At 39.7% G+C, this 12,158-nt stretch overlaps 1 protein-coding gene across 1 annotated transcript; it reads right to left on the bottom strand.

Annotated features, from left to right (window-relative positions):
- Nucleotides 1–49: 49 nt before the first annotated feature.
- Nucleotides 50–11,031, bottom strand: LOC109040203 (testicular acid phosphatase homolog). The gene is made up of 7 exons (XM_019056026.2): nucleotides 10,622–11,031; nucleotides 9,071–9,169; nucleotides 6,261–6,500; nucleotides 5,435–5,614; nucleotides 4,728–4,851; nucleotides 1,776–1,987; nucleotides 50–466 (listed from the first exon to the last, which is right to left on the bottom strand). The coding sequence occupies exons 1-7, from the start codon at nucleotides 10,760–10,762 to the stop codon at nucleotides 293–295; spliced, it is 1,170 nt and encodes a 389-aa protein (XP_018911571.2). The 5' UTR covers nucleotides 10,763–11,031; the 3' UTR covers nucleotides 50–292.
- Nucleotides 11,032–12,158: the final 1,127 nt, after the last annotated feature.

Raw genomic sequence — 12,158 nt, 5'->3', positions numbered from 1 at the left:
TCGCCAGAGCCGCTTTCCGACGCGAATGCGTTGAAGCTTCCTGCTTGTTTTCTTGTTTTATATCCTCTTAACAGGTGATGATCAAACTAGACAAAAATACCCATGAGTTAATGGGCTTTCGGTCGAAAGCTGTACCGAACCTTCTTGGTGAAAGCTCTTCGAGAGAACATCTTTTTATGGCAGCAGGATGTGAGTGTAAGAGCGGACAGTCCAATCTTGACTCCAACGGCCGTGGAGCTGGATGAAGAGGAGAAACTACGTATTTTTCTGTTTAGAAGAAAAAGTGCCCGTGTCAACTCGTTATTCGACACGCCTTTTCGAAGTCTGCGATGGTTGCCGGTTCCAGAGCAGCTGAAAATGTGCTGAAAGCGCACATTCCATCTTCCTCTGAGGGTTGGTCCTCCTCGCAACCACCTGTCTTCAAAACTGAAAGAGTTTCGACAGCGCTACTCTCTTTGTACAAAATCTGTAATGATAAAGCACGGAGCTATTATATCTAGAATCGTAAGAAGATACTGCATGATTTGATTCTAATGCCCTTCGCATCCTCCTTCATTAACTCTGTTCCAGTGCCGTGGCGTGAATTGCGATATATCGATTGTTATGCCATTTAAATCTATGGTAAAGAATCGATTATTAAGATGTTCGCTGCGAACACCCTGTTTATCGATACTTCTCCATAGGTTTAAATGGCATAACAATCGATATATTGCAATTCACGCCACGCCACTGCTCTGTTCCTTTGGCTGTGGACAGAATGATTAAGGCATCTCGCGCATGGTGAACTGCAGATTTTTCTGTCAGTGGGTTGAAACGATCTTTTGAGCAAGGTTACTTTTACTAGGTTAATCACACCAAAACCTTGCCGGAATTCTTTCAACGGAAAAATCGCGATTTTTAGAAATTAAATTGTGAGTTTTTTTCGATTTTCTGGCGATCAAATCGCTAGGATCATCAAATTCTGAGAAACTATCTTCGGTCCTATCGCAATTTTATCTCTACTATATCCCGTTTGATATTGAAATTTTATCTCAGTGCATCACGTTTTTTTGTTTGATAATATCGCAAGAAATTGCTGTTGATGAAATCGCGGTTTTGTTTCAAATTTATGCGATGAAATCGAAATTTATTGCAATTTTTAATCCGATAACATTGCAATTAATCGACGTCGATGAAATCGCGATACATTTTCCGATTAAATCGTAACTTATCGCGATCACTGCTACCTGGGAAGGCATCGTGTGTATATGGTGAACTGTAAAGTTTTCTGACTATATACATTATTTAAACGATCTCTTGAGTACGATTACTTTTACAGTGTGAAATACACTGAAAGCTGGCCCGATTACTGTACACTGTTAATAATCAATGATTTACTCTGAGTGAATAGCCGGCGTGAGAAAAAAAAATCCAGCGCGAATTTCGCGCCGCACTCTGAGTGAATAGATCAGAGCGTGAATATCACCAACGACGGACGAATTAGTTGAGGTACCTCAAGTAGCGTAAATTCAGGGTCACTTGGTACGAGCGCCAAATGGCTAAGTGGTAGCGCACTCGTTTATCACCGCCGCGACTCGAACTCAAGTCCATGCTGCGGCAGTTTCGTTTTACATTTGCCTGTCAGATTTTCATTCCGGCCAGAGCGCGAAATTCGCGCCAAACTTATTTCGCGCCGGGGTTTTTAACAGTGTATAGCTAATCTGAATTTACTACGAGACTGTATTTCCTTTTAGAATATTGTGAAAGGAACCTTACTCCAAGATCATGTTACTTACCTTTACATAATATTCGCTCCTGATTTCGTGTAGTTCCAGGATGAGAGCAGCTCCGAACTGAGGTTGCTCTTTAATTTCTCGGCTTAAATTCATGCCCCGCCAGATGCTGGCTATCGTTGTATCGTGGGCTGAGTACAGATTGAACCGCCGTTCCAAAATCTTGGCATCTATTTTCCTCTTCATGTTAACCAACATTTCATTCAGCATAACACCTATGCACAAGATTAGAATCAAATTTCTTATTCAAGTACATATAGAAGAGCATCGTCAATAGTGTAATGGTCGTATCAACAATGCGTTTAGAAAGTTCGCTAAATCTGCAGAATTTCAGCGTAGGTATGCGCATTACACAATGCACAGCTACGTAGAGCAACAATAGCATTTGCGCAAGTCGAGAATGAAGTTGAGAACAACAAAGCAGAAAGAAGGACAGGACCATTGGAAATGTCCCGTTATCATCGCGCACTCCATGTACGCCGTAAAGACTGTAAAAAAAGGTGAAATTCATCTGTAAGTGCGTCAAATAATAATTAATCAGTATGTTGGAGGTTCTTGACAACGTACTTTAAAATTCAGTATAAAGCTGCAAATCTCAATACAGAGGGAAGCTCATATGAGCACCGTTTTCCCTCAAAGAGTTATGCTGTACTTGCCGTCAGCGTTCGCTTGCCCAAGTCTCGGGCTGGTTTCCAGGATCTTTCGAGCTTGGCAGCAGCAAATTCAGGAGGCTGCACTGCACTAAGGATTGGCCCAACAAGGTCAAAACGCGTCTGCAGTCGCCTTCCTGAATGGATGGAACTAGTTTTGCACCAAAGAGCATATCTCTTTGAGGAAAAACTGTGCTCACATGAGCTTTTACCCTTTGTATTGAGATTTTCAGCTTTGTGCTGAATTTTAACGCACGTTGGCAAATCACTCCAATACATACTGTCTTACGACCCCGTTCGTCCACCGCAATCAGTTTGTGTAATGATCAATCGATGACCTTAGATTGCTCTTTTTAAAGATGCATCTGTGAAAGACCTTTTAAAGACAAGCTTTACAGCAGCCTCTGCATAAGAAGTAAGCATCCCAGGTATCACCGTTTTCAGGTACTTATAGATCTCTGGAGCGATATTCATCTCCTTGGTGTGTTGATCGTCACTCTTTAACACGATTGGTTTGTCATAAAGTAGGAAATTGATAGTAAATATGCCTTCTCTTCGCTTTCTGGACTAGGCTTTCTACATTGAGAGCGTTCACTCTTAGAGGCAACTTTGTCTTCCACGACGTTCCCGGACGTGATATATTTGACGTCGACGTCGCATATGTCGTCGTCGTTTCGGATGTTGTATTACTAACAAGTGTGTCATTATCATCTGATAAGTCGTCCTACACTTTTTTCCCCGAATTCGAAATTTACGTCCCTTTTTCCGAATCATTTTGGTTTGTCTCTAAAATTAGATCATCCTCCAAAAATCGAGTCCAAAAGGAGAAAAATAAATTTTCCACGAGATTCGCGGCCCAAGTAGGAAAACAAAGGGCATTCTCGAATTAGTAGCAAAAAGCCGAATTATCCCCTCATAACCCGCGTGAGCCACTAAAACCTATCCCACGCGGTCCGAGAGTCGAGTGTGTTCATTTAAACACTCCGGTTGGATAACCGGGACACCCTGAAGGAAAAGTTTCGGTTCACCAAAACACACCAGTTGTAGAAACTTACCCACCGGTTGATTCAAAGAGACACGCAGACTTCAGTGTTCAAAACTAACTCCCGTAGTGTTTATTTTACCCGCATTTTGTATTTTAAAATTATTTTAAAAAAGGAGGATGGTAAAAACACATTAAAATACAAAAAAACAAATGGGTATACAAGGCTGAGGAGACATAAAACAAACCAGGACGTTTCGGGCTAATTACATGACCATTCTCAACTGGAACAGAAGCTAAAAAATGTAAAAATTAAAACGAGAAAATGAGCATGCAAGTGACCGAGGTAGGAATGAGTACAAACTGAAAAACAGAGCAAAGATGGACAGAGGGGCACTATCACCTCCTTGATAATAGGCCAACCAGGACCGGATTTACCAGTAGGCTACATAGGCTCCAGCCTAGGGCGCAACATTCTGAGGGGCGCAAAATTTTTGAAAATTTATTCAAAGACGTATTTTCCAAAACTAACTTGCAAACGTAAACGTACCTCAAAACTGTTTAAAATGGTGTTTTTTTTAAATGTGAATTTGAACATTTTCCGGACACCTAACATCCTCCTTCTGATCTGGAGGGGAGGAGCGCCCCCCCCCCCCTCACGAGAGCGCCTACTTTTAGGGGCGCCACCCTAGGTTCAGCCTAGGGCGCTAAAAATGTAAATCCGGCCCTGAGGCCAACCTCTACACCCACCAAGGAGTATTTTTAGAGACTCCTCTTTACCATAGAAATGTTAGTAGATTAAAAAATAAGTTGCACTTTTGGAATGAGATCGAGTTAGCGAAACGTAATGTTTTTTACGTTTCTTGTCATGACTCAAGAACTTCTCATGGTTCTCTCCCCCCCAGCAATGACATCAGCAGTTCCAACTCTGTTACGTCAGCAGGAGCATCCTCTTCATGCGCTCGTATGCCTGGCATGAAGCTCACACGCAACAATCAAAGCAGAGCTTTTAGTTCTTGTGAGGAGCTGACGGTGTTGCCAACAAAACTTATCGAAAAACCCCCATGAATCATTATAGTAACATGTTTTGGAATTCACTTTGTAAAAACTGCAGATGTTTCATCAATCGGAAAAAATTGAATAAAATAACTGCTTTTTTTTCTATAACACGATCCAACAAGAGTTATAAGTGTTATCGGCACATCTCTACACCCGAAAACTGATGCTCATTGCAGCTCCCGCGTCCAGCAACGCCGAAACAATATACCTTGTATTTGTCGTCCGGTTTCTTGATGGACAAGTTGTCCTGAAGAAGTCACTAACCTGACCGAAGGTGTATCATCTCCGGTGTTAGGAAGTACAGTATGCAGTCGCGGTCAAAGAAGTTTTTCAGTCGACCAAGATTAGCGCCTTGAGCCCATTCTGGTAGCGGCATGCCATGTAATTCCTAACGTAATTGAAACATAATAACATAAACAGGTATTGCTTTAGAGGGATTGCTAGCGTATTATTGCGAGCGCGATTGTCAAACGTACGTTTTTTAATTAATCCTGACAACATACTTTGATAAATAAAGAAATTTACGAATGAAAAATAGTGTATGTCTTAATGTGTACATGCTAGCACAGCCCTCATAACGGTGCACCACTAGGAGTGGAGGACAAGCGTGAATTTTTATTAATTTTAATACCCCCCCCCCCCAATCCACCCACCGGTACTTATTCAGCAGTGCTCTGTCACATATGCGAGTTGCAAATTCAACGCCACCAGTCGATCTTTCACTTTTGGCGGGATTACATATTAAAAATTCTAAAACATTTTATATTGGTTCTATTCTAGCGTATCGTACTGAATATATTTTCATGACCCAGTATTTCTTCAGTATTGCTTTATTCATAGTACATTTTGGGCAATCGGAGTCGAGGTGTGAATTAGTCATATTGAGGTCTATGACGAAGCATCTGAGAGGCAATGAAATACAGCCTGGGAGATAATTACTTACTACATGAACTTACCACTTAAGAACTTACCACAATTAGAAGATTATCGTAAAGCTGCGTAACGTCAACATTCGTCGTTAAGTTTCGGCCTGTTGCTCTCGAAAAATAATCCAGCATCTCCTTTTCCTCATCGAGTGACATTTGGATGAAAGCATCTGCTTTTGTTTTTTCTTCCGAATACAAGTCGCATCGTTTGGTGAACTGGATCATCTGGGTAGAGATTCGTCAAAAGAAAATGTTAAAATATAATTAAAGTCAGGAAAGATCATGCCGATTAGAAGGCGTAACTTACCGTTTACTGATCGTATTTTTTCCGCTAGCGAAATGTTATTTCTTAATATAAGGGACTAACAGCGGCGTGGCGGGCTTTGCGATGTATCAATTGATCTGCCATCTAAACCTACAGAAAAGGATCGATGAACAGGGTGTTCCAAATGAAAGCCTTGATAATCGATTCTTAATCATAGCTTCTAATTCGATTGTCGATCGTTTACGCCTCGCCACTGCTCTGAGTGTTTCATAGAAGCCTCAGGTTCATCTAAGCGGTCACCAAAGTTTTACGTTATGTTAGTAAAAAACGTAATGTTATTTTCAAAAGAGGCGTGTGAAAAAAATTGGTCGAGGCTTCTTCGCATTCTGAACATTTGACCTAATAAAAGTATCTTTCGAGCCGAGATACTGAAATTGTTCGCGGTAATGCCTAGAAGTTCCGTGTTGGGACGTCTTCATTGTTTACAGTGAAAATCCTTAAATTTGCCTTGAAAATTTATGTTTCATCGATGACATTTTGACAACGTCTGAAGGTTCATATGACGTTTTTCATTAGCACGGTAGTAGTAACAATAGAAACACTTACATTATCGCAGTCATCCGGAAGGGTATGCACCGGCACTGGTTGCCATGGCAGATCGGGATTCCAATTTTGAAATTTAACGGGAGGATACAACCCTGCAAGTACAAGATTTGCGCTCATTATGCACCGGTCTAAGTCACTTGAAATGACCGAAAGTTCAGACGGCCTGTAAATCTCCGAGAGGAACCCATCGTATCTGTGACGCAAGAAGCGTCCCAATTCAAACATGCTCTCTTTTCCTCTCTGGAATAAACAAATAAATACCTAATGAATAATCAATCGTAAATTCACAATGGACCACTAGACAAGGTACGAATTTAAGCATTCTGATACATGTTTATAACCAGAATTTCACGTAGAACACGATTCGCGCAACGAAAATTACTGAAACCACCTCCTAACGGAGATATTAACATTTTTATTTCACACTGGTTACGAGGAATTTGAACAGCTCAGAAGAAATTCAAAGCTCTACGTGAGTCAAATCGCGCACTACAACGGTTTTAGCAAGCTTCTCAATCGAGCAATGTTCATTTCCCACCATGTGTTTTTCAAACTATAAGTATAATTTGCTATGAAATTTACCTTATTCAGCTTGCAGCCACAAAAATTGAAACGTCGTTCCTCCGCAACGTTTCGCCCCACGTGGGGGGCATCCTCAGGCAGGCTTTCCACATTATAACTTAAAAACTAACCGTAAAAGTTGATCGATTGTCCACGCGAAAAAAATTAAAACTTTTTAAAAAACACGAAAGCACAAAAACTTAAACTACATCGGTGGCCACTACGATACTCTGGCTCGTCTGATTGCTCGAAAACTGACCAGTAAACAAAGAGAGCACGTCACTGAGAGGAGCAAACAGATAACTACACGTACATTAATCAGAAGGAAAGACTGTACGCCGTGCCCATTACATCGGTTTCAGTTCTGAAATTAATGGAATTTGAGCACCGTTTATTCTGCATGGCTTCATGCTACAACCTTGACCTGAAATTGGGTTCTCTGACAAGTACTTCTGGATTTTTGAAATTAAATTCGTGCTGTTGTTCCTGGCTGTGTTGGTGCGAAGCAGTTTTCTCCTTTTTGTCATACTTGCGTGACCGTATTCGTTCTCCCAGGTAGCGTTTAGTACGGCTTATATAGGCAACATTGCAATTCAGACAATTTATCTTATAAACAACACCGGAGGTCTTTTCAGGTGGTACTTCAGTATAATTTGCTATAGCTGAGCCAAAGCGTCAAGATTGAGGTTGCCAGAATTTTCTATCGCAGAGACGTTCATGATACCGTTTAGCTCGCGATGTGAATCACGTAGAGCATTGAGTTTTCATGAGCGGGTGGTTTCAAATCACGCACCAAGAATAATTTAATATCTTCGGAAGGAGTCGATTTCCGCAATTTTCGTTGTGCGTGTCGTGTTTTACGTGAAATTTTGGTTAAGAAACATGTATCAGAATGCTGAAATTCGTACCTTGTCTCGTTGTCCATTGGATGTAGTTATGCTGAAAAGAACCAAAGATGAGTGGGACAGAATGATCCCACTCACAAGGATAACTCATTACACAGTTCTGATGGATCACAATTTTGCAAAATAGCTTCCTCACAGAAGATCTTCTGAACGTCTCACACAATTTTGAATATTGTAATATAATTTTTGGAACCAAACCTCAAATGTGTGGTTTGCAAGAGGACGGAAAACGGGGGCAAGGGTCCAAGGGCCACGGGGTCAGAGTTACATCTTTATTGATAAGATTTTTCAATATTATTATTGATAAATAAAATTTTATTAATGACACTTCCAATTTTATTACATGCTTATTTTATTTACATGCTTGACCGGAAACATTATCAATATGTTTACTCTTTCTGCACTTACCATTTACATCTTTTCGGTCGATTAAACCAATGATGCTGCTGTCTCGCAGTCTTCTTTCTGAGAACTGACCAAGCACGCGTGCACTTGGTCTGTTTTTTATGAGGTGGTCGTCTTTTTCTTCTTTCTTTTGGGTGCTATGTCCAACATTGCCATCGTTTGCATGGAATTGCTTACAATTCTTTGTGGTAGGTACAATTCTTTTCAATTTTCGATTTCCTAGTGGTGTTTGCCTTCCTCTCATAGGGGTGGTATTTTTATCAATACTGTCATCAGTTGCTTTGTTGTTTCTTTTAAATACTTGTATTGTTCGCAACTGACTTTCTTTCTTCGGGGTGCTATGTCCCACATCATTGTCATCATTTGCTCGTGATTTCTTGCAATTATTTGTAGTACCTTGTGCTGTTCGCCTTCCTCTCTTTGGAGTGCTATTATTATCAGCACTGTCATTAGTTACTTGCAATCGCTCGTACTTGTGTACTCGACAGAAGGAGTCTGCTCCTTAGTTGCGGGCTGCAAGGTGCGGGGATTTGCAAATTCATACCTGATCCGATGGCAAATTATACGGAAAGAACGATGGCGCTATTCGAAAATCTTGAAGTCACCTCCAAAACTAAGAAAAATGCCGTTTCAAGAACCGACCCATTCAAAACGATCACTTTTATGCGGCGGACGGATTTGGTACACTCGTGATATCACAGTATACCTAACGAACCTGGTCTCTTCATCGTTTATAATATATTTCTACTTGAGGAACTGGCAGCCTCCTGATAAAGAGACTAGGTTTGTCATGTACGGAGGCGTTTCGAGTGTTGATAATCTTCGTTGATTTTTCGAAACGTTTACTCATGGAAACGAGATTGCAAATCGCTGTCTCTACGTTTTCTGAAGGGTTTTGAACGATTCGGAAGCTTTCGACACTGATTAATAATCTCTTACCTGCACCAAAACGTGGAGCCCCTCCGGCCAAAACGATTCTCCTTTATACGGATCATTCGGATAGTTATTCATCGGAGATCGCTCTCCATGCCGATGAATCTGCAACGTATGACGTGAAATGTTCCATTATATAATATTATATATTATATTGTATTATATTATATTATAAGTTTGATATATCGACGCCCAGTGGATCGAGTCAAGTGGAGAGGTCGAAAATGACATTTTTGACCAAAAATGAAAATTGTGATGTTCATTTCGTCACATTTTAAATTTAAGGGACGCTCGAAGAAGAAAATTTCACGAGGAAACCAATGAAACCACTTTAAGGACCCTTTTGTGTATAAATGGAGTTATAAGCGCTTGAAGTTTCCAAAGTTTGTCCGACCTCTCACATTGACTCGATCTATTTTGCGACGTTGAAAGTTCCTAACCGCGCATCTCGTTTCGGTGCTTAAGACTCTTCGCTCCTGTTTTACTCTTTGAAAGGAGTAAATCAGCATCTGTTTTGAGGTTCTCTCAGAGTTCAGCTCGCGCAGACAAGAAAAATCACGTTTAATAATCGGTTTTAATACGACGTTGAGTCGTTTCCTATTCAAAAAATCAAGTATAACAGGAAGTCTGCAACGTCGCCAACCGAGATACGTGGTTTGGTAGTTTCATTATCCACATGTATCTTACAATACAATTTAACTACATTTTGCAAGGAGGAATAACACTTTTGGCTCATTTCATTAACAACATATGTGCCATTAGATTCTGTGTTGAGATAGATGATTTTACAAATGTGCCTGATTTAGTAGTTCTCAGTTGTAAAATGTAGTCAAATCATTCTTATTTCCTCAAGATTATCAATCTGATATAATTGTCGCGATTGTCTGTGATTATTCACTTTATACGGATACAGTAATGAACACTCCATTGATTAGTGTCTGTTTATGCATACGTCGCTGGCTATTAGTCAAATCGGGAATCTTGTCAAATTCCTAAGTAGATAGTCAAATTTTGAAAGTGTACGAATTCTTCTTCTTATGACGAAGAGCTCACAAGTGTACAATGTTATGGGAAAAATATCACATCAAATCTACGAACCCTTCTCGTTCCCTCCTTTTCAAATGATCCTCATTTATTTAAATGTTAAAATCGTATAAGTTCTGTATGTGCTCCATGAATTGCTGAAAATTAGAGATAAATGTACATTTTCACAAACAATTCCTTCTTACAGGAGCATTGAATTATCCTGTCCAAAATTTAGAAAAGAATCAGGATTTCATCTAATCGTAAGTATAAATATTTGACTATGTGCCCAGACATTTTTAAAATGCCTGATTTTTCTATTTGCCTGCGACACATATTAAATTCAATTATTAAATTTTAATCAATCTGTCAATCAATCGATCGATTATCAATCAATCTTATCAATCAATTTATTATTCTTTATCGTCATATTTGAAGTTTTCGCGACCTATCCGAAACCGAAGCGCAGCGGGTCATAAACTCAGTGCGCTCCGCGATACTCTCAATACAAACTTGAATAAAGTGAGCACTTACGATGCTTACGAAGCGGAGAGTCGACTTTGCTGCGGGAAAGCGCTGCAGTAAATATATTCCAACCACACAAGCGATGCCAGTCGAAACAACGAGGAAGATCACCAAACAAAATCTCGTTTTTGGAAGCCTAATGACATGCATAATTGAGACCCTAATCACTATCCCTTCTGCCGAGCAAAAAAAAAATAACTATCCCTTCTGCTGGGTAAAAAAAAAAAAAAAAAATTGATACTGAATTTGAAATTCACAAGTGCTTAATTTATGAAGGGGACGGAGGCAAAATTGAAGGAAGGCTAAAATGATACAATGTACAAAGTCTGTGAAGAAACAAGGCCTACATTAGTGAACTGAAGCCACTTGAAAAAATCATCAAGCTTTCTCATCATCGCCCGCAAGTTTTCGTGCATATAATTATATCTCTGTTCGACCCCACTCAAAAGTACTTTGCAAATTACTCAACGAAGAAACAATGACTTGAGGGGGAGTTATCTATATGTTCAAATCTGGTTAACACTTACTAGTGCACAGACACCTTTGAAGGATGTCACGTCTCTAAAGTATTGTATGATAATTAGTACAAGCTGGTATTATTACCTAAATGATGCATGTTAACTAGAGAAAAGTGTAGAACAAATGAAATCTCAAAGTCCTTGTTTTGTTCAAATAAAGTTCCAATCAGTAGGGTCGATTAGAGAGGTTGTTTTTATTACTTTGAGCAGTTTTATGACCTTGTCAAGAAGATTATCTATACATAGTCCCATAAAATGTGTAACTCAACCACTGGTTTTCTTGATGTGTACTTTGGCAACTATTTTTATCTGCTTTGAAAAGGAGGTGCCCAATACTTTTGGGACACCTCAAGTAAAATAAATGGATGACTTACCATTTTCTTTATTCTCACTGGCTGACAGTCAGCCATGACATAAAAAACACAGTACTTACGCTATGCTTTCAGCAAAATGCGGAGAGAATACCATATGTTGGTGTTCAAGATGAACTAAAAACGACCCATCTAAGAACTGATTTAAGTGAGGCTTCCTAAGATTCCTCGTTAGCATTCATTTTCGCACACAGTCTCCCTCATTGTCAGGAGAGACTGATAAAGAGTGGATTGAAAATAGAAAACTGTAGATTAGAAACCTGTGGAAAGAAAGTTCCCGCTCCTCATTGTTCTTGTTGAGTCTTGCTTTCTCGTTGGTGCGATGCGAGCAACCGAAAGCAGAAAAAAAAACCATTTTTCAAAGTACGTAACTCATTTATCACAAATAAGTATCACAAACTGAAACAAAACTATTTTGAAATTGAAGTCACTAATTTGACTACAATTTTCGACGAGGAACTGCTATTTCTGGCTCATTTAGTCCTATGTTATTTATTGAACTCATAACCACTTGAGTAGGAAAGTGGAATTAAAATATGGAATTTCAAAGCTCGACTACTTAATTTCTAATTTTATTAAACTTCAACTTTTTGCAACTAAAATCACCAACGCTTGGCATAAGCGTCGAGCTATCTGTTAGGCAGCGTAAGAGCAAGA

Source organism: Bemisia tabaci, chromosome 1 (assembly GCF_918797505.1).
Source record: "Bemisia tabaci chromosome 1, PGI_BMITA_v3".
NCBI lineage: Eukaryota > Metazoa > Arthropoda > Insecta > Hemiptera > Aleyrodidae > Bemisia > Bemisia tabaci.
This window is presented reverse-complemented; position numbering and strand designations above follow the sequence as displayed.